General features: G+C 36.3%; 1 protein-coding gene across 2 annotated transcripts in view; it reads right to left on the reverse strand.

The window, feature by feature from the left end:
• Nucleotides 1-13,259: 13,259 nt before the first annotated feature.
• Nucleotides 13,260-24,241, reverse strand: part of vipr1b (vasoactive intestinal peptide receptor 1b) — a 72,287-nt gene continuing 61,305 nt past the window's right edge. For both annotated transcript variants that reach the window (XM_089125681.1, XM_039666960.2), the window contains exons 7-13: nucleotides 19,988-20,141; nucleotides 19,791-19,851; nucleotides 19,618-19,690; nucleotides 18,345-18,436; nucleotides 17,204-17,333; nucleotides 15,970-16,011; nucleotides 13,260-15,296 (exon numbers count right to left, since the gene is read on the reverse strand). In XM_089125681.1, coding sequence (XP_088981807.1) covers nucleotides 15,102-15,296; nucleotides 15,970-16,011; nucleotides 17,204-17,333; nucleotides 18,345-18,436; nucleotides 19,618-19,690; nucleotides 19,791-19,851; nucleotides 19,988-20,141 — 747 coding nt within the window. In that variant the 3' untranslated portion in view covers nucleotides 13,260-15,101. The remainder of the gene's footprint in view (nucleotides 15,297-15,969; nucleotides 16,012-17,203; nucleotides 17,334-18,344; nucleotides 18,437-19,617; nucleotides 19,691-19,790; nucleotides 19,852-19,987; nucleotides 20,142-24,241) is intronic.

Raw genomic sequence — 24,241 nt, forward strand, 5'->3', positions numbered from 1 at the left:
CTATTGAGAGATAAATCTGAGTCAAACTGCTTCTCAAATGAAAAAATGTAGGGTTAGATTTGATTTTGTCCATCAGGATTTGATTGGATGCCATTGCTGTGATGTCATGATGTGAGTAACAGTTTGTCCTACCCTCGTGCCAGTAAACATCATCATGTCATTGCATTAGGGCATGTGAATAAAACAAAAAAATGTGCAAGGATGAATCTTTTATAATAAATAAATATCCAATAAAATAAGAATGGACAGTTTTGAGCACAATTTTAAGCACAACATTGCAGGTTAATTTGTCTCTTTTTGTTCTGCCAACAAAAACAAAAACAAAGAGAAACAGTGGTGGGATACCTAATTTAATGATTGTTTTTGAACTAATCAGTTGAGTGAATGATTAAATTACTCACTTTTTTTATTCCTGAATTAATCATTTTTTTATTAATTGTTTGAGCAATTGAGTCTTTGATTAAATGTACTGTATGTTACACACTCTGTATGCATATGATAGGGTACGGTGTATGGTGTCTGAGAAACAAATGTTATTTAAAAAAAAAACAAGAATACAAGTAGAGAAAATTTCAGACGCTATTGGTGTCCACTTGCAAGTCAAGTCACTACAGAGCCAAATTATATCAAGCTCCACCACTGTGGACTAAATGGTTATGGTTTAGGGACAGGGTTTTTGGGGTAGGGTCAGGGTGTTCCTAGACCTTCAAGCTCCCATTACGTCCAGAGAAAGGCAGCTGGACGTCAAGCTCCACCTATTGGCTCTGCAGTGAGCAGCCTCTTGCACTTGGCCAATTAAATTTGAGGACCAGAAGTAAAGGTCAGTTCACACTAAAAACGATCCACCAGGACTATAGCTAATAGCTATGGTATCCAGGTTGTTGCTGCATGATGGATTCTGATTGTCTGTCAATGTATAACACTTTCTTAAAGTGATACCAATCATATTGCTGTGCCATTATTTATTGTTATGGTCTGGACTTTCCTTTACTCATATAGAATTAGGCCCGTTCACACCACAACTAAACAAGTAAAAGATAACTATAACTATATATTTTGCACACTGCTGTTATGCTTGAATGCTCACAATCTTTAAAACTTAACGGATTCTGCTTGGCTGTCAATGTTTTTTGTCATTCATCAGGTGGAAAAAAAAATCATTCACAAAGTTATTTAAACGATATTGTTTCTCTGTGCCATTATTGTTACAGTTGTGGTGTGGACTCTGGTATTCTTTTTATCTTAACAAGCCTTCAAATTGTTATTAAAAATGTATAGTTGTTGTTACAGTGGAACAAGGAAAAATGCCTTCATTGTTTTCCTCAGAAATTGTGAAGGAAGTTAGTTTTACTGAAGTTGTGCCTCGCTTTTTCCTCCTCAAAGTCTTAACAAAATGGTGATTAACAACATGTTAACATTCTTTCTGAATGATAAACGCGGATGTCCTCAGAGAAAGACATACTGGACATGAATCATTAATCTGAGGATTAATGGTTTGGTGAGTTGATTTTCTACTGTAAGTGTAAATCGCTTTTGTGCTTCACCCATATCTAATGTTTTATTCAATGTGAATACAATTTTGTTTGAACATTGCCACCAAGTTTACTATTCAAATTTTAGGGAATTATTTGTGACCTCTTTCTATCCCCTTGTGACACATGTATTACATCCCAACTTGTGATTTTAAGTTCATTCATGCTCACATGCAGCAATCAGAAAAAGGAAATGGATTTTTCATGGGATAACATGCGTGTCCAAGACCGTCAAAACAGTTTCCACACTTGATTGGTCCATGTGAAATGCATTTGTACTGGAAATGCACTTGACACAGCTCTCAGCTGGACTCTGGACTAGTGTTGGAATGAGCATCTTCACCAAATAAGCTTTCCCATAATGCTTGGTGACAGAGTGTCAATTGTTGTTATTCACAGCCTCGTGATTTAGATAGGACCAGAGGAAGGGATCATGTAAGCACACAAAAGAGCCACAAGAACCATGTCCGGTACTGTACCATCTCCATCTTTTTTTAATAATCTTTGTCCTGATAAATCATTTCAGCTTTCAGTGAAAATGAGACGCTGCAGAGACCTTTTGTTCGGTTTCAAACACGAGACGGAAACATTCATTGAGGCAGTTCTTTGGCAACATTGTGAATATCTGATTTAAACAATATTTTTGCATTGATTATATCATGAATGGATAGAGATTTTTACATGGTCTTACATGGCCTAGTTCTGTTTGAAAGACAGTGATTTATTGAATATTAATCATGTTAAACATAATATTGAATAGATTGTTTAGCACAAAATGAAAGTTTTATCATATCCTTTGAGATATAATATCTCATATATCAGGAAGTCCTGGTCAAGATTGACCAAGACTATATGACTTTCTTTTTTTAATTAAATACTGTACAAAAGCGAACGAAAAAGTAAACATTTTTTCCATGCAATGAAGTGAATGGTGACTGTCATTCAGTCTAATAACATGTATTTGAACAGCATGAAGTAAGTAAATATCTCTTTAATGTTTTATATATTTATGGCATTTTGCAGACTTTATGCGAGTTTTAAAAATGATGCTCCACAAAGTGTGACCCGCCGTACACTAACATGCCATGAATATTTTATACCTCACATGCAAAGTATTCATTTGGGACGTTGCATTCTGCCCTACAGTTTCGGTCTGTTTTCAAGAGATTGCCAAGATTACATTGAAGATCTGAGATTCAAAATAATAATTTAAAAAATAAATTAAATTTTCATGATTTATCATCACAACAGGTTTTCTTTAGTCAATAATTAATAATAATTAGCCAAATCTCCACTGTATTAACTCTTTTTTTTTTCAATGCAATTAAAATTAAGGCAACCAGGTTACTTTAAGTTAAACCAACGATATTTGTTTTACATTGTAGAATGAAATTAGAACTTTTTCAGAAAGGATGCATTAAATTAATCAAAAGTGGCTATTTCAAATAAAGGCTACTATTTTGGACTTTCTATTCCCTTTATGTGCTGTTGGGGTTGATTTTAGCCACTGTGGGGTATTTTTGAGTCTTAATTTGGCCATAACTTTTTCCATGTTTCAGCAAATGGAATGATTTTTGGTGACATCTTATTTTCACATTTTATAGTTTGAAAAAAATATTTGAAAATTTTCAAAAACTCAACAGTAACTCTAGGCAAATTCACTACCCTTTTGTTATGTTCGTGGCTGAAAACAGCCACTACTTGTGGCTAACTGCTGTAAAAATGTATCAGATATTTTTTTTTAAATAAATCTATTAAATCAACCTCAGTCCTGATCAAAACTCATATACTTATACACTGCAAAAAAATATTGTTGGTTTAACTTAAAAAATTAAGGTTGCCTTAAAATTTTAAGTTGATTGAACTGGAAAAAGTGAGTTAATACAATGAAGGAGATTGATTTAATCATCAGAAACTCAAAATAATAAGTTATCTGAACTAAATAAATTATTTAAGTTGATTTGACAAAAGAAAAATTGTTGTGATAACAAATCTTAAAAAATTTTTTTTTTAACATTGTACCCCATATAACTCCATGTAAAAGCCAGAAACTAAGCTTTTTTTGCACAGGCCTATCTTTATAAAGGGTCAAGGTTGCCACCTGGTTATCAACAGTAAAAATGACAAATTTTTACTTCTTCCCAACAGGGAAAACCACCAACAATCTAAATTACATGGTGCCATGGCTTTGCAGTCAAAAATGTGGTTATAATGGAAGCCAATGGGAAAAAAACTGCCACGAACAGTAAATAAGGGAGAAAAAGTTCTGATTCTTCCGCACAAAAACTAACAATGCATAAAAATCAATGTTGTTTCTTTGACATGTCCAAGACTGTGATAAAAGTAACAAAAAAAAATAATAATAATCCAATCCACAATCACATTTTATATTGAAAATAAGTAATTTTGTGTGTTTTTCCCCCCAAATCAGTGACATAATTTGAATTTGGCTATTAAAGAGTTAAAATACAGATTTTTTTTTCTTAACATTTGGTAGTTTTGATCAGGACTGAGCTTGATTAATAGATTTATGCCAAAAAATTTGAAACAAAAAAAATCTGATACATTTTTACAGCAGTTAAAAGTAGTAGTACAAACATAACGAAAGGGTAGTGAATTTGAACAATGTCAAGGGATAATGGCTACTATATTGGATTTTTTATTCATCAAAGTATCCGTCAAAAAAATGTTTCCACAAAAAAAACAAAAAAAAAACAGTGATAGTAATAATGAAGGTTTCTTGAGCAACAAATTAGAAAGATACTAATGTGAAGACTGGGGTTAAATTAGAAAACAGTTGTTTTAAATTGTGTTTTTTTCAAATATTACTCATTACTTTACTAGATTTTTGATCAAACAAATGCAGTCTTTGTGTACATATAAGAGAGTTCTTTCAAAAACATTTACATACTTTTGAACAAGAAAATTTTAAAACAAAGACATGTTATGGCATTAAATGAATAGTCCGCACTCTTTCTAGGTCACTATTTCAGTAAGCTAATTATGACATTTATCATGTGACTCCTTTGCACAAAAGGTCAGATGTTCTTGCTTTCTAAGTTCAAGATCATCATCAGGTTTTACACAAACATGTGGAGCTCATTAAAGTAAAAGAGGGATAACCCAAACACTAAGCAAATCTGAAATTGATGTTTAGAAGTGAAACCTTTTCAAAGTGACCTCAGTCGTTTGGTCACCCTCTGTTTTTAGCATTAGATGAGTTTTACATTTAAAATTCATTATGAAACTCCAGATCCTTAGAATTCCAGCATTACAGCATGCATTCTTGATGTATTTTTTCTGAGAAATGATGAAAAGTCAATGACTAATTCTATTTTATCTTTAACTTTGAATTATGCTTTTAAAATAATTTGAATGCCACTAAATGAGTCTTAAATATAAATTATAAACCCATATATGACAAATGATAAAGGCTATGGAGACCTATTTATAGACAATACAGACTAATTTATCTAGTCGATAGCTACATATTATACCACAAACTTCCTCAAATAAGATTGTAGTACATAAGCTTTTTGAGAAATTCATATAAAAAAAATATTTATTAGAAATAGAATATATTAAAATAACTATATAATATTAATATTAAGAAATGAATAACACTTAATTATTTACCCCCACTGCAACTTGATAAGTTAGTGTTTGCATTTAAGCTTAAAATAAATATTCCAGGAACATTTCAGGGACATATGTAGTCCTGAAAAATTTGTTTTACATCTTAGTACACAGGTTAAAAAGATCAAGTCTATTTTTTTAAACACCATATCTTATAAATGTCATGTCTTTGAGTTGTTGCGAAAATTCGCATTTCACTTAGACATTTGATGGTATCAAACCATTCATTAAAGAACAAACAAAAAATTAACAGAGAAGTCCTGTTGAGAGAGCTTTGCTTTGTAGTGCTATACCTCCTGAATCTGAAATGAACACTTAAAAGCAAACTTTGAAGTACATGGAGTTAACTCTCATTTTTATAGGAATTTGAATTCATTGCCCTGATGCAGTCTTACTGAACAAAGGAACGCTGTTTGAAATTAGAAATGGAGATTAGCTCACCCAAAAATGATCAATGAAAATTATGTCATTAATGACTCACCCTCATGTCGTTCCAAGCCCGTAAGACCTCTGTTCATCTTCGGAACAGTTTAAGACATTTTGGATTTAGTCCGAGAGCTTTCTGTCCCTTCATTGAAAATGTATGTTCAGTACTGTCCTTGTCCAGAAAGTAAATAAAGACATCATAAAAGTAGTCCATGTGACATCAGTGGGTTAGTTAGAATTTTTGAAGCATCGAAAGTACATTTTGGTCCAAAAATTACAAAAACTACGACTTTATTCAGCATTGTGTCTTCCGGTTCTGTTGTCAATCCACGTTCAGTGACGCTGCTGATGTAAGATGCGTTCTCTGGTCCGCCCGAGCTTCATTTACAGTCTGAGGGAGACACACGCTGTAAACAAAACAATTTTTGCAAACATTTCGAAGTATTTCGACACAGAGTAGACTTGCATTTTTTCCCCCAGCCATATTTATTTGAACCCGAATACACGGACCCACCAGATACACGTCAGTAGCGTATTACATCATCAGCATCACTGCGGACTCGTTAACGCGGATGGACAACAGAACCGGAAGAGAATACAATGCTGAATAAAGTTGTAGTTTTTGTTATTTTTGGACCAAAATGTATTTCCGATGCTTCAAAAATTATAACTAACCGACTGATGACACATGAACTACTTTGATGTTGTCTTTATTTCCTTTCTGGACAAGGACAATATACGGTACACATTTTCAATGGAGGGACAGAAAACTAACTGTAATCACAATAGTTTTTTGGGTTTTTTTGTCAAATCAACTTAGATAATTTATGTTGTTCAGATAACATAATATTTTGAGTTTCTAGTGATTAAATTAATCTCCTTCATTGTATTAACGCAATTTTTCCATTTCAATGAACTTAAAATTTTAAGGCGACCAGGTTACTTTTTTTTTAAGTTAAACCAACAATATTTTTTTACAGTGCACTAACAGATTCGCTTTGTTTAAATAATGAAAACTCATATCAAAGCCCGTGAAAAAGAACCAGAATTTTTGTGAGAGTGCGATTTACATTTGCATAGATATTGCAGCATTGGCTTTGCTAGCAGTCCAGAAAAGCCATGTTTTCATCCTAATTTAGAAGGTGATACGAATAAGCCTATATGTTTAGCTTCCTAGTCCTCCTCAGAGCATGGTATAGGCACCGTCTGTGTTTGATGTTAGAGGTCTGCTCTATTCATGTGTGAAATTCTCCACCTCTGGAAAAATCAAACACATAAACCCATTAAAACTTGTGCGCGTTGCCACAGGGCGAGTCCGCTCCACTGAGAGCGCATCTTCTCTCCCTTAATTGGACTTTGGAATAAAATGTCAAGCCATCTTTAAAGTAGAAAAAAACATAAATTATTTCACAGCTGGCACTTAGCTTGATTCTATTCGCTCAATCACTCATCTTCGTAATTACTTCCTCATTTAAATTGGGCTTAAATAAAACCTAAATGGGATAGTCCACTTTCATGGGTCCTCAAGAATAATTCAAATAAGTTGTTATAACAAAAAAAAAAATCAAGATAGTTCAGCCTCCATCTACCTCATTATGTGTTGAAGAACCAAATTTAAAACCTAGTTATATGAGAAAGCATAATTTTAAAATGTAACTTCTAGACCTGGAAAAAGTCAATTTTGGCACTAAAATCAACAGTAATGAGGATAATAGCATTAGCATGCATTGGGGCAGTTTTGTGGGTCTGTATTGGAGACACACAGGAAAGAGCTGGCAAGCTACTGGTCAGGTGAAGACAAAAAAGCTGTATTAATGAAATTTACACATCTGCCAACATGTTCAAATAAAAAGTTTGCCAATTAGTTATAGAGAGTGTGGACTAGACAATGTGAAATGATGGAGCTTAGATTCCTGCAAATACAATGCACATCTTGCATGACTCACCTTTCTATTCACCCACACAGAATGAATTCACTTCAATTAAATTTCAAATGTGTGTGGTATCACAACCTTGGCATTGAAAAGCAAAGGAAAAAAAGAAAGCAGATCCCCCAAAGCCTTGTGAATAAATGACGGCAGCATAACATAATAATGAATCAAATATTTTCTTCACTCATAATCCACACAGCCTTCCACTGTGCACTTAGCTATGAAAGAAAGCTTTGAAGCATATTGGTCCAGCACACAATTTACAAGGAGTAAAGCAGCAAAGTCAAACATGAGGACGATATTACAGGTCTCACAAGAATCAAGTATAATCAATGAGGAATGGAAAAGAAAATTTGAAGAACATTGTAAAAACACACATGGATCACTTGCCAGAGATGCTGAAAAAGCTTGTCTTGGTTGATGACTCAAATACATCAATCTAGCTCATGTTTACATACAATACTATTGAAGGGATAGTTCACTTTGAAATTATTTTTTTATATGTTTTAGCTTACCTCAAGGGCATCCAAGATGTAGGTGTCTTTGTTTCCACAGCATTTTCAATTTTGACACCTTTTGGTCAAACCGTTGTTGTCTGTCAGTCATATAATGGAAGTGTATGGAGATCTCCTAAAAGAGCATGCACAGAGAAGTCCAAATCAAACACGATTTAATGACTCGTAAATTTAAGTACACACTGATGGCCTGTAGAATTCCCAAGACACGAAACGAGCGGTTTGTGTGAGAAAACGAACAGTATTTATATAGTTTTTTACCTCTTGTTACAGCCGTCGAACTGATCTGATGTTCAACTGAACCGAACTGAACCGTCTCCAAAATCACGTCGGAAGTGATCTCTCGCGCGTCTACATCACGCATTGTTTACGCGGCGATTTCGGAAGTTTTACCTTCACTAAACATAATTTAGATATATTGAAATCGTCTTCCATTGCGTTTTCCCGTATATCTAAATATGCCTAGTAGGCTACTGACTTAGTAATGTGTAGCTAAGCATTATGGAAATTGTGCTAGCCAGACGGTATTTCAAATTTGTTGCTGAAGACCCTTGTTTGGTTTGAAGATGAAAAAAACATAGGCTACCAAACACAATGCTCTTATCATTCCTGATTTCTAACACACTCACAGCGTTCGAAAATGGTCTTCTGGCTATCAGAGCAGAAAAGAAAGTCTTTGTGTTTTTCTGTCGGGTTCTTTCACGTTCATAATAGACCTGTATAAATTGAACATGAAAATAAAGTTCATTTCGTACATTAGATCGAAAGATCTGAAAAAGCTCATACATTTACCCACCTAGTATTATAATGAATAAACTTGATTGACTGCATGTTGCATAATATTTTAATTGCTCTAGGAATGAGCATATTTAAATCATATTTTGTATAATTTGTGCTACTCCATAATGATGTTTGTAGTAGCGCAAGTAGGGCCCAAACATAAACTCAAGCCCAGGGGCCCCCAGCCCCCTAAGTCCTGCCCTGGTGCAACCCATGCACGGAAAGACGCGTTCACCGCGTGCGCACTATCCAGTAGACTTTACTTTGACTGTCCACGTGACGTCATTTTCCTGACTACTTTCTTTTCCAGACTGTGAGTGGATTGAGACTCCCTGAGTTCCCTTAACGGAAGATCTAAGCGCAACACTTAAATCACCCTTAATCTTCCGGTTGTCTTAATAGGAGCCTGGGGATTGTTGTATGCAGTTTCAGGTGTGTGTGGGACTCAAATGCGTCTCATCAACACCACACAAAGCCTGAGGCAAGTAAAGCTTTCTCTGATTGGATACTGTCTGACAGGTCGAGCTCCAGTTGTGGTTCCCAATCATGACTGTGAGGGTGAAATCAGTGGCTCAGAACTGAAAGGATAGCAAATTACAGATCATCTCCCATTTCTGCTGAAAGTTCTTATAAAATGTCACGCTTTTGCTGTCTGGCAAGGCAACGACGACTGAACTGGTATACTGTATGCTGCTTAGATTTCATAAGGATTTCATTTCTTTCAATGACAGTGTGATCCAGCGTTACAATATCACAGATTTAGCATATTTTTAAAGCAGGTTTGATCCAGCTCAAAGCTTTGAAACAGTGGTGGTGCTGACCCTCCATGGGCACTGCTACCAAATGATGAACAAAATCCATTTTGTTGTTCTAAAAAAAGCTAAATTTTAAAGTAAAAAATATCTCCATTGCAGATTTCCACTGTTCACAGTGTATATCTGAGAAACTTGTATTGTATCACGCTGAAGGGAAGCTGGGACAGAAGAAATATATTTGTCTCTTGGGCATTCTGACAGCTTTATTTTTCATGTATCAGCACAATCTGACCTCGACAGATAGATGAACCTTGACTGAAGCTGTGAGCCCTTCCAAACAAAAACAAAGATAAGTGTACTAAACTGATGGAACAGAAAAACACATCATAAATGAAAATACAGGCACTCTCTGCTCTTTTTACATTTGATTGAATTCAGTGAAGAATGTGCTAGCGGTAACACTTTACAATAAGGTTAATTATTTAACTACCTTAGAACATGCACTAAGAATGAATACTTCTACAGCATTAATTAATCTTAGTTAATATTAATTTCAACATTACTAATACGTTATTAAAATCAAAGGTTGTATTTGTTAACATTAGTTAATGCACTGTGAGCTAACATAAGTACAAACAATAAACAGCTGGATTTTTATTACCCAACATTAACAAATAATGTATTGCCCATTGTTAGTTCATGTTAATTAATCAACTACTGTTAACTAATTAACCTTACTGTAAGGTGTTACTGTGCTAGTTTTTAGGCTTATTTCAATAAAATTGAAATTGAATTTAAAGCTTAAATCTATATGATTACCGATTCTGTAACTTTATAAAGAGGTGTTGTCACTGTATTTATGCCTACACTGAAGCAGAGACCTTTGAGAGTGGCCTTTGAGAGACATATAAGGGAAAAGAAGTGAAACTATACACTCTATGTATAATGTTCTCAGCTTGTGTATGACGAATGACTGGAAATGGTTCTTTCATGTCAGACCCCTGCTGATGTAATCGAATCTCATAATGTTGCCACATTATGGTGTGACTATAATTGGATTCACTCAAGGTAACAGAAAGCATAAAATGACATAAAAGAGATGACATTTTTACATCTGATGAAATCGTTTCAGAATGAATACCAGAACAATTGAATACAAATTTGAGTTTTGCTTTCTGGGTTTGAGTCAAATTATAATTATATATATTTTGTGTCTGGTCCAACTAATGTTGCAGCAAACCAAGCAAGTTTTTGCAGTTCCCTTTCACTGTCACTCCGAGTTACGTCGGATCATGATGAATGGGGTTCGCTAAGAAGCTTTTGATCTTCGAAAGAAATAAAAACAAGCCAATGGCAAGGAAATGCCATGGGTCTGTGGAATTTTCATGCCGTAACTCTGCCCCACCGCGTGGGTATAAAAGGAGAACGCCAGCAATATGCAGATATGTTTTCTTCTTTCTAAAGACGATCTACCCGTGTTTTTCTGAGTGCGGTAATGTGATCGATTCAGCTGATGGGCTCTAGCGCGGTTTTGGCGTGTTTGGGCTTCGATCACGTTCAGACAGCGTTCGTGGATTCGTCACGTTCTCCCAGTGGGAACATGGCCATTGCAATGTAACTGTCGAGACTCAATGAGCTCAACAGAGCGAGAGTCCCCTCATCCACACCCCGATCTATTTTCTCCACGCGAGATAATACTTCAGCTGGTGGCCATGGTGACCGAAGACCGCAGGTCTGGAACTAAACCAACAAAATATCCTTGGTCCTTGGGAGCCTGGATAGAGTTTCCCGATCTGTCCCACTGGGTCGCACGAACCATCAGGCTCAGCTATGCAATTCATTAGCCCCGACTCCTCGCGTCTTTAAAAAGGTCATCAAGGCAGCCTTTGTTTTCCTGCGGGAACACAGGGTTCGCATCCTGAACTGTCTTGATGACTGTATCCTAGTACACTCTCGAGACCAAGTTTGCGAACACAAGGACCAAGCTCGTCTGGGCCTTCAGGTCAACTGGGAGAAGACCAAACTTTGCCCCGTGCAGAGGATCTCTTTTCTCAGTATGGAAATAGACTTGGTCGCCATATCTGCGCAGCTTACGAGCAATTCAGGGTAAAAGCGACAATTCGGGGAGAGAGCGGAGTTCAACTGAAGTTATTTCAGAGGCTCCTGGTGCACATTGCTGTTGCAACGCCGCTCAGATTGGCGCTCTGGCTTTGCGACCGAGCCCCGAGGTGGGCATGGCAACACGGCACACCCCGAGTACCAGTTACTCCGACCTGCCTCCCTCAGGGAGGACGAGGAGCAGGTGATTCTGGTTGTTCCGCTCTGGACCACCCGGACCTGGTTCTCTGAACTCGTACTTCTCGCGACAGCGCCTCCTTGGCCAATTCCTCTGAGGAAGGACCTCCTTTCTTAGGGATGGGGCACCCTATGGCACCCTCGTCCCGATCTTTGGAACTTCCACGTGTGGCTCCTGGACGGGATAAGGGGGGTTTGAGTACCCTACCACCAGCGGTGGTGGCTATCATCACTTCCGCTAGAGCGTCGTCCATGAAACACTTCCTTCCTTTAAGATGGGTTGGAGCGAAGTCTGTCCCCCTTCACCCTCAAAGTATACGTTGCCGCTATTGCCGCTTAACATGATACAGTGGAAGGTAAATCCATAGGGAAGCCCAACCCGATCAGGTTGCCTTCCTCAGAGTTGCCTTTGAGCCTCTGCAATCAGTGGAGATTAATTTACTGTCTATGAAGACAGCTCTGCTGGTTGCACTGGCCTACATCAAGAGGGTTGGGGACCTGCACGCATTCTCGGTTGACAAAGCTTGCCTGGAGTTTGGGCTGGCTAACTCACACGTGATCCTTAGACCGCGGCTTGGATATGTGCCCAAGGTTCCCACCACTCCCTTCCGGGACCAGGTGGTGAACCTGCAAGCGCTGCCCCTAGAGGCGGCAGACCCAGCCTTGGCACTGCTCTGTCCAGTACGTACGCGCCAGATTCTACAATCTCCGAGTGGAGCCTGTGTCCTCTCATGTACTCGCTACAACCAGCTAGTACCGGACTTGCTCAGGTGTATTCATTTGCTCGCCATTCCACTCCACAGACTGGATACGTGCAATATTTCCTCAGGTGAGCTTCCTCCTCAAGCCCTGAGTTCCTCCAGCACTGCTAGGTGCATCCACGTGCATGGTTCCCCCTCTGGGCGACCTCCACATGTATATTCCACTGTATATTCCACTGTAATTTGAAAAAAATTGTTACAATTACGATTGTTGGTTGGGTTACATGCCATGTCAAATATTTTCCATTTTCCATCTTCTTTTAACAAAACTAAGATTATGCCCTGTGTCAGTCCTTTTTTCCCTGAGAGAGATTCAGTTAAATTATTTATTTGCTGTGTAAATTTCACTCTACACAGGGTCCCCTCTGAGCCTTAGTGTCTGTCAAACCCCAAACATATTGAAGAACAGTTCTGCTTTTGCTTTCTGGTAAGCATTGAATGAAAGGGCGTTGAAGCAAATTCTAACACCAAAACACATTTTTCTCAAAAAATGAAAAAAGAAATTACCTTTAGATTATTTCTTCACCACAAGATTAATAATTTGTGAGTAAAGTAAATAATTTTGATTTCTGATTTCAAATATAATAGAAATATATGCTGTCACAAAATTGCAATGCAAATGTACAGCTTAAGTTCATTTAAAATTGTTTATTGTGAGCAGACAACAATGCAAAATGGTCCCAAATGTTACAAAAATACATATAACATGTATCAAGCTTGTTTAAATGTGGATACAAAAATATTCATTATGTGTTACACTTACACATGACTGTAAAGAATTTGGGTCATGCTGCTTGTGAATTTATCATTTGTTGCCTCTATAGCATGCCATATGGACAAATATTACTCACTTTCACAACACATATACACAGATAATATACACAACATCCAGTTCTTCTGCTTTGCACTGACATATTAAGCTTTACCAATTTAATACAGCAAACAGTGTATCATTCCAAAACCAGACACAGCATGTACAGCGCAACTGAATAAAATAGGCACCTTTTCCTATACGCACTTCACAAAATTCACAAAGTCAGCTAACTAAGTGGTATTTGTTCTTTTATAAATTGAAAAATGACATTTTATTCAACTTGAACACATTTTTATAAGAATATACATTCTTTATTGTGAAAGATGAGAGGTAATCTGGCTAATCACACTTAAAAAAAATTGAAATAATCAGACAATGCTGGGCAGTAATTTGAGGCTTTAACATAAATTTTACTATAACTTTTGTGAGACATCCCACCAGTAGCATTAAAATTAATTTACTGTACATTCCCTTTATATATTATCAGATGTAACTGTACATAATTATTTTACACTCCACTGGAAATGTGGCACTGACCCAGTTTGAGTCGCTTTTCCGAGACTTCACAGGCCTTGATCTGGCTGCAAGTCCATCCCAATGAGTAAAACTGTGAGACAAGAGCATTGGTGCGACAAGTCGGCCTGCTTTTTTCATTTCCCTTTTAGCTTTTTCATAAACACCAAAATTCTTCTAGTTGAACAAGCACTGCAAGTTGCTACTGAAACCAAAGAACCTGATTTTGTGCCACAGTAACATTGGAGATGGTAAATTTACAGATGCCACATCAATAGCAATAGTGCAGACACTTAAATACCACTTCCATTGTTAGCATGAATTGGTCGATGTGTATTATTCCTCAAGATTAATAATGAGCAATGTCCGTGACAGTTTTATCAAGCTCCAACAGGGCCATTCTTGTGGGAACATTGATGTCCCAATGGAGTTTGTTCTTAGCACAAAAGGATTTGACGTTAGACCATAAAGTCGTCATGTCACATGGCACATTGACAGTAAAATAAGCATGCACACTGAATGTTGACACTGCTGGGATGACTGATCTGGAATGATAGTGCAGAGAAGGGCATTCATCTTCCAAACGTACCTACACACATACAGATCTGAAAACATTGTTTAAAAAAAAATGAACATGTTTAAAAAAAAAACATCACATTTGGTCTCTACAGTGTATCTCCATATATTGGATATTCAACAATCCACTTTTGGTTGCCTTTTTGTTTCTTTTTTTTTTTCATTTTTACTTTCCTCACAAACAAAATATATATAAGAGCAGCCCAGGTAGAGAATCCCTAACCTCTTTTTCCTACAGCGTATCATCATTCATTTTTGATGATACTGTTGCATCTGTGTCCCTGCAGAGCCGAGTCGGCACAAAATGACGGAAAAGGTCTAGAACTACAATATCTATGCTCTCCAGAAGATCACCACAGCTTTATTTACAGGATTTATGTGTTAAAGAAGGGGATCCGATAGAGTTGTTCACAACTCACAAGAATCTCGCTTTGACTTCTATGGCATCAAATTGCGCTATATTCAGCAAAAAATGTAGGTTTAGTAGCTCATACCTCCAAAGAATTATACTGTATGTGGGAAAGTCTCATTCTGGTGTGAAGATACCACATCATTGTAGATGCTTGGTTAGACTGTGATGGAGGTTTCGTCCTGACACGCAGAGGCACGGCGAGTCTTGGGGCTACAGCGGGTTAGCATGGAGATCTGCGTGCTGAAGTTGTTGCCGTTGCTGCCCATGGATGGGTGCTGGTATTTGGTATCGGGACCCAGGAATCTTTCAAGGTGCCATCGTCTCCATTTCCTCTTGATCTCACCTTGGACCTGAAAGACAAGCAAGATCCAATCCTATCAAACCAGTGATGGATAAATTAGTCATGCTCTATAGTTTTACATTAAAAAGCCACATTAAGGTAGTAAAATGAGTTGAACATGCTGTTGTTGGTTTTTTTTGCAAGACAGGCTCACTGGAAGTATGCGACATTCCTGCCAAAACTGAAATACATTGTTTTTTTTTTTAGCTGACACAAGAGGCGCTATAAGCGATATCATTTTTGTCTCCATTGTGCATGCGGGTTTCTTACAAATGTGTTGGTGTTTTACTGCCTCTAATGTTTATTTCACCTGAAAAGTGTGGTGAAAAGTTAGCTGTTTGCAATGAACAAATCAAACAAAAGTGGTTTCTCCAAATTCAACTGAAAATGCAACTTACCTGTTGCTAGAGCCTGCACCTGTGAAACTTTATTTAATCTGTACAAGCTAGAAGCCCCAAGACGCTATGAACATCAATGCATATATCAAAGTAATAGGCCACCACTGTCAGTACATCTAGAGCTATTTACAACATGTGTGGCTAACAGGATATAAGCCAGGGTTTGAGCTTTTAGTTTTTATTTAGAAATGAAATAAACTTTAATATAGTGTAGGAAGTGGCTTCTGATCAGTTGTAAATGAATGCACCAAACATTTCCATCCATCTACAGTACATATGTCTTACCTCTCCATTCAGAAAACAGTAGAGTACAGCAACCACAAAACCCTGTTAAAACAAATGAAAGCAACTTACTTCTACGTCACAGTGTAGGCATTGCAAGGCCGTTCATTCAAAGCATTACACACAGGAATGACAATGTGCTAAATGTCTAGAGATCCCCATTTCCCACCAGACTGTCTATGACTGTGGCCTAAAAATATAGGTTCGAGTCCTGAAGCAGACAAAAGTATATTTAACTAAGGGGGGCAGATCCTTCTTGAATTCATGCCAGTCATTCTGGTGGTTCTGCCTAAGAAACCTTTAATTGGGGCACTTTTTTTTTGTGTCCAGAGCTTATTTCTTTTGTATATGAAGGTCACATTTAAAACTGTCTTGGAAACATTTTACCATGCCGTTATCTTTTATTTTTAGTTTAGTTTAGTTTTTGCCCAATATTAAATTTGTTTTTAAATGTAGATTTTATTATATGTGAGAATCTATATTTATATATACAGTGCAATATTTTCCTCAGATGAGCCCTTTCCCTTGGCAAGCCACCTTGCCACCCCAGGGGTTGAAATATTCCACATGCCACTGGACACCCCAGTGTTCTCCAACGAGGTAAGGCGGAGATACGCTATGCAAATTCCCCAGACCCATGGCATTTTCTTTGCCATTGGCTCGTTTTGTGTACTCGAAGTCGATAGGCTTTCTATACGAAACCCCATTCGTCGTCATCTGACGGAACGTCCCAATTCCCTACTCAGGGAACGAGGGTTACATCCGAGACGTTTCAGTGGTATTACTATTTACTGGTTTTACTGTGTTTGGGTGAAATTAACTTTTTTGTTAGAGCATTTAGAGCATTTATTTGCAGAAAATGACAAACATACATCACTTGAGATTTGGGGGAAATATCCATGACCTTAAATTAAAATGAATAAATTAATGAGGGTGTTTTTCAGAGAGTTTATTTTCTAAACATCCACAGGGTAAAAAAGCCAAACGCCCAATTATGCAATTTAAAACAACAGCCAATAGCTTAAGTGTGTGAGACCGAGATGCTCTTTGGAGACTGTTTGAGGACCCCTGAGCGGTTCTACCAGACATCATTAAACTATTCTGCCATTTGAACAACAGTTCTACCATTAGCCTGAGTGCATTTCCTGTCACTTGGGACTATATATTGATATTTTGGCTCTACTTTTTTTCTTCTTTTTTTCAAAGATAGTTTGAGTAATTAAAGCCTCAGACATACCTGAAATGACCCAAGAATGAGGTCAAACACAAGCCTTAGTTCAGTTTTTATGTTCTCTGGAATGAAAGCGAATATGATGAAGTTTATCCCAAAGAGTGGAATCAACAAAAGTGTGGATTTTGCCAGCCTCCTATAGAAAAAAAAAAGAGCATAACAAACAGCATTATGCGATACTTTGTTGTCATTCATAACCTGCACTCAGCACGGGTCTGAGAATGATATTACGACCAGGTTATATCAAAAAGCATATTACTGGAATAACAACATTAGTGATGCTGGGTTAGAAAATTGCAGGTGCTTAAGAACCACGTCTTGTTTTGTACGAACTGCACAGTGCAGTTACTCAAGGACAAAGGACATTAAATCATCCGAACAATGGCGGAGAAAGCCACTGACATTTTAGATGATGAGATTGCAGTGCAGTCGGTTCTCACTCGCTGCTGGAGAGAGCAGCTAAAATATCCCCATATTTTATGCTCGTGTTAAAATTACATAAACTAAAATGCTTCTCATGTACCTCCTTCCTCACCCGTCCAAAAAGAGCAGAATAGCTGATCTACAGCAGAAGTTGTGCTTTAGATGCTGATGTCCCCATAACTATCTTAACCAACAAGACAGTTGTGGCCAACTAGCTGTTGTTTTCTGATGGTTTCTGAGGTCAGGCTCAGGCTAGTCTAAAAGCTAGAACAGTACTCAATCTTGGCCAGCATTTAAAGGGATAGTTCACTCACAAATGAATATTCGGTCATCATTTATTCATTTTCAAGCTTCAAAAGGGATGCAAAAACACAATAAACATAAAGTAAAAGTAGTCATGACTCATTTGTTATATTTCAAAGTCATTCTAAACCTTTGAGGAAAAGGCTGAAATTTAAGTCTCTATTCATTTTTCACCTTTGCTGCAGTTCTCGAATCTTATTCACATTCACAAGATGTCAAGTCTCACAGAAGAAAAGAAGTCAAATGAGTTTGGAATGATGTGAGGGAGAGTAAAAATGACAGAATTTTCATTTTGTGTGAACTATCGCTTTTTACCCCTTTAAATTTCAAGCTGCTCTTCTCAGAAGGGTGAGGAGATTAATGAGAACAAAGGACAGAATGAAAAAAACCTGCAAAAACCTGTTTGAATATAGATACTTACGAATATTGGTTTGATTCATTTCTCCCAATGTCAGGACAGTTGATCTTCTGCCGCAGTATCCGGATGATACAAATGAACAGGATAAAGTTCATCTGTTGTTAGTGGAAAAACAAAATAACAAAATAGTGGGTGTCGCCATTTTGCTTCATGTCATGATTCGGCAAAGATTACTAAAACCACTGAGGGGTCATAAAGTCAATGGTCCCGAAGCACAGAGTTTATTATTACTGTCTCGAAGAAAGCAGGGAACGAAGTCTATTTGGAAAGGTACAAAACAAAACTACCTCCTTAAGATGGCAGCGATACAGATAACATTAACTCTAAGTAGACAAGATGGCCTGTATTAAGACTTTTTGCTTTCTGACTATAGAAAACAAGCAATAACTGTGAAATAGGCATGTCTGAGAGGAGGAAGACAAGAAGAGCTTTAGTTTTCTAGCCTAAAATAGTAAATCCCAGACAGTATAAATACATCGCCATAAACATTCGATTCGATTGACAGACCTCTCTCTCTCAAGCACTTCTCTCTTTCCTTTAAATCTCTTAAAAGAAAAGCCAAGAAGGGATTTTAAGAGCATTTTTCACACCTTTCAGCCCTTATTGATATTTCATGTATAATGCAAATCCCTGGAGGGAAACATTGCCTGGCTCATAGGACAACAGGTTTTGTGTTACTGTGTTTGTGTAACACATTCAGCACTAAAGTAAATCTTTATATCGCGCAAGGTTATAAACATGAAAACTTTTTTTTCACATTAATTATTAGAAGCTTGCTCACAGATGTATGTGTATCTATATAATACTTTTTTTTTTTATCTGAAATCTTTCAATAATTATTACACTGAAAATTATATGAATTATGTGGAGCCAGATTGACCCATGGATTTTTAGGGCCTTAATAAAGATCATAAAAAGGTGCCTTTTCTTTTAGGAGAAAGAGAAAACCTATACAAAAACTATTTGAATAATTTAAACATATAAAAAAAAGCATTAAAAATAAAACAATAAAAACAGAGAAAGCATTAAACCTACAAAAAGAATGAACATATACTAAAAATATATAAATATAAATTAAAAAATATAAAAGGATTAAAGATAAAAGAACAGAATGAAAAATATGGTGGAAATATATATAAAAATAAAAGCATTTAAAAAGTACAAATATGCAAAAGAGAAAGCAATCTAGAAATAACTACTATTTAAAATATATAAAAAATACAAAAATATAAAACACATTATTTTTTTTATATAATATAGAGAAAGGGCATCTCACCAGAATTGAAGCTAATATGGGGGTTTTGATAATCCACCAAAATGGGTCAGAATTTTCTATTATATCCCAGCATCTGAAAAAAATCAATAAAAAAGGGCATTCAAATGTCATGTACACATTCTTGATTTTTACATAAAATAATTTAACCCTTTGACTGATGTGTTTATCTATACCCCACATCTTTGAAGTAAGCCTTGGCAAAGCTCCAAGCCATGATGAAAACCGCTGGGCCTCCTGCAGCGAGATAAAATAGAGTGTAAATTCAGTAGGTCGCTTTATATGGCTTACTGACATATTCAGTATGTCAAAGGTTAACAAAAGGGTGAGTAAAAAGGTTAATAAAGATGGACATAAATACTATGACACCTACCCCAACCAATCAGAATGTACCACCAGAAGTACTTCCTCTCTGAGAAGAAGGAGACGGCCAACAGAGCATGAAGATACAGACCTTCCACTAGAAGCCAGAAGAAGCTTGCCATGATGCAATACTGGAAAAAGACAATCACAGCTTTGCAGCCAACCTGAAAATCAGACCAAAAAAAAAGTCATTCACACCCTTGAGTGCTCATCTTTTAGATGCACCCTGATATTTACCATATTTATATGATTGTTGGTTTACTATTTGCAATACAGTATGTAAAAAGGACATTTTAATAGACGATTTCTGACTGTTTACAGAGTTAAACATTACATGATTGAAGTAAACATTTCTAAAATGCACATTTAAGAAGGTCAAAGTAAAGGTTTTTGATAAGTTTGCACATAAATTTGCACAGAGAAAACAATATATGAAGAGTTCAGATGCAAAAGCCTCTAAGTGCCATTTGAAATTTTCTTCTAAAATGATCATTTTTATCAAGCTTGTATATTTAAGTTCAGTAATTTCACTTAAATGGCAATGAAGATTACCTATTAATTGTCATTTAAGTGAAATTACTGAACTTTAATACACAAGCTTGATAAAAATGATCATTCTAGAACAAAATTTCAAAATGGCACTTAGAGGCTTTTGCATCTGAACTCTTCATATACATTTGTCATTTCTCAAAAACCCTAATCGATGTAGATAATTATTTATGTCATATAGTGCTCCCCTTTTTTGAGTTCCTCTCACTTCCAGAGAAATGTAAGCGCTGCTAATAGGCTTTCATGAAAGCAGTGGTTCTGTTTGGGCAGAACCGGTGGGAGGTAGAGAAGAGTGTGTTGCATGAGGACAGCGAGACATGGCAGGCAGACTGCAGGAAGACCATAAACAAATAACTGGGAGACAAACACAATGGAATGAAATCAGACAGGAGGGTGTAAGTGGTGGAAGGCAAAAAGAAAAGAGCAAAGATACAGCATCATGCTGAAAATGTCATGTCCTCATGCTCATGAGCAGAATGAATTAATAAGGACTCCTAACTTCTGAGTCTTCAATAAAAACAAAACCAGCAGAGCAAGAGCAGAAGGATGAAGGAGCAGGACACGACACGAATGCTTTGATTATTGACAACGAACTGGGTCAGGACCGCAAACACAATGGCTGCATCCGAAATCGCATACTCTCTCGAGTAGGTACTTGTTTTGAATACGTAATTACTTGACGACCGCTAAAAAAGTATGTTTTATAGTATGAATGTGCGCAAGAATGTAATCTGGACGTAATCAAGTGACCTATCAGCGTCGCTTCACTGCCATCATATGCACACTTCAGAAACTCACCGGAAGTAGTAGATCATCAGGGTACTTTGTGCATTTTTTGTCACTATAGTCTATTGTGGGGAAGATTGCGATTTTGGATGCAGAATAAATAGGAGAGGAAACGAGGGTAATGAGGGTAAATAAACCAATAATCAGGAAACAAGGGTAACCTTTTGAGTGGTACGGTCCAACATTTGGGATTCAGAATAAGTGACGTCACATAACTGCGAGATTTAAACTGTGCTTTCACGCGTTGGCCGGCGATGAGCCAAAGATGGACAAGCTCAGCACTTGTTATTCAAACACATAATGTTTAATTTAGGTTTCAGACATTTAAATAATCAGAAGGGTTTAAGTACTACTACTAGTAAAACAATACATTTGGAGTTTGTAAATAGGGTAAATAAACCAATTTATGCTGTATCCAACCAATTGCTGCATCCACACACTGCCGTCTATGGATGCAGCAATAACAATTCAAATGTAATTTGCAGACGCGTGTTGTTCACATCAGACACACATAGCTTAAGTACTATAAAGTTTACTCTATTATTTTCCCAGTTCAGCAGCCACTTTCTTACATGTATTTTGAGAGAAACTGATGAATTTTTAAGCTGCACTATAAAAAAAATATTTTCAAGATTTGTTATCACAACATTTTTTCTTTTGTCAAATCGACTTAAATAATTTATTTAGTTGAAATAACTTATTATTTTGAGTTTCTGATGATTAAATTAATCTCCTTCATTGCATTAACTCACTTTTTCCAGTTCAATCAACTTAAAATTTTAAGGTTACTTAATTTTTCAACAATATTTTTTTTACAGTGTGTAAATTCAAATTTCATTAATTTCTCTTTCCTTTAAATGTAATGTACATAAACTGCACTATTGTTCAAATGTTTGGAGTAAGATGTTTTTTTTTTTAAGACAAAATCACTTTTATTCAGCAAGGACAAATTAAATGTGTCAGAAGTAACAGTAAAGTCATTTATAATGCTACAAAAGATATCTATTTCAAATAAATCTTTATTGATCTAAGAATCCTGAAATAAAGTATCACATACAGTATTCCACAAAAATATTAACTGTTTTCAACATTGATAATAATAATTATAATAAGAAAATGTTTCTTTAGCATCAAATTAACATATTAGAATGATTTCTGAAAAATCATGTGACACTGAATACTGAAGTAGTGACACGGAAATTAAGCATTGACATCACAGGAATAAATAAAATATTTTAAATTAGAACATTTTAAATGGTCATTTTATTTCACAATATTACTGCTTTACTTATTTTTGATCAAATAAATGTAGACTTGGTGAGAATAAGACACTTGTTTCAAAAACATTTTAAAATCTTAGCTAAAGAAAAATCATTTTATTAGTACTCTCAGAAAAAAGTACGAAAGCGGTCACTGGGGCTGTACCTTTTCAAAAGGTAAACTTTTGTCCATTTTAGGTGCTAATATGTACATTTTAGGTGCTAACATGTATATTTTAGTTGTTAATATGTACATGTTAGGAGCTAATATGTACATTTTAGGTACCAGTATGTACATTTTAGGTGCTAATGTGTTAATTTTAAGTGTTAATATGTACATTTTTAGGTGCTACGAAGGTACCAATATGCACTTTTTAGGTAAAAAAAAAAAAAAAGGTACAGCCCCAGTGAGCTTTTGTACCTTTTTTTTCTGAGAGTGTATGGTGTTTTCTATCCAAAGTGTCCTGGGCAGCATTTTTATTAAGTTAAAAAAGTTAACTTCCCACAATTGAAATATTCTCCAGTATATATTTTAATTATTTATTTTAAAATAGATACATACTTTCATTTTGGAAACATGGTTTTATAGCACCAAAAACAAAACAGGTCCAAAAGATTGACAGGTCTGGTTCAGACACCTACCTTGATTTTGAAAATATGTAGTTTTATACATAACAATAAAACTCTCAGTCTTTCTAAAAATACATCTTTAAAGCTCATGAGATTATAGAAAGATTCACACATTTTAAACTCTGTTTCCTCTGCAACACTCAAAATGAGAGAGCATGCCTTACAGGCAGAAGAAAAGAATTGGGTGGATGAAGCAATCGACAGTTTAGACAGCAGAAGGCTCTGAATGATGCTTTCTCCTTTTGGGCTTGCAAAATGAGGCAGCGCAGGACAAATGGATCCAGCTCATAGTTCTAATGCACACAAATCATCCAAAATTACTATGAGAGCCGCAACCTCTTGCTCAGGGCACGCACTCCCTGAAATAGATAGAAAGCTTTCGCCGCAGGCTCAACCACACAAATGGCTAACAAACACCTTCTGCTGAGCTGAACCTCTCAACTGCATTTTTATAATGTATTTATTATGCATCATGCATAAAACCACAACAACTAATAGTTTTCATAACTCTGCTTTCTGGCAATCAGTCATTCTGCCATTCCTCATGGGCCTCCTGTTATTTAAGGGTGAGAATAACGTTATTAAGGCAGCTTGACACATAACATAGCTGTGAATATTCACTGATTCTTCCTCAGTAGATTAGTTATATTTTGTGTGCGGAAAGTCTTTAAAAGAGAGAGATGAAACTGAAAGCCAGTGACCACTATGAATTTTAGATGTAAAATGTGGCTTTTCCGAATGTCAAGAGACGGCTATACATTTTTTTTTTTTTGGCCCTAAAATACTAATATGGTCAGTTTGAAAGAGTATTAAACCAAACAGTCTTGATCTATTGTATATTTCTGCTCAAACTGCAGACATTGAAAGACACCAGGTCTGAAAACTGGACACGTGTTACAGCAGGACACTTCACTCTACACACTGTGATAAGGAGCTACGTTTTCATTGAGAGGTTTTTGCTCCTTTGTCAAATTCAATCAATAGTCAACTTAACAGCTGAGTCATCTCAAAACGTCCTTCACTATTAGTAGCAGTCAGGA

The sequence above is a fragment of the Pimephales promelas genome, chromosome 22, assembly GCF_988280905.1.
Source record: "Pimephales promelas chromosome 22, fPimPro1.hap1.1, whole genome shotgun sequence".
In the NCBI taxonomy this organism is placed as follows: Eukaryota; Metazoa; Chordata; class Actinopteri; order Cypriniformes; family Leuciscidae; genus Pimephales; species Pimephales promelas.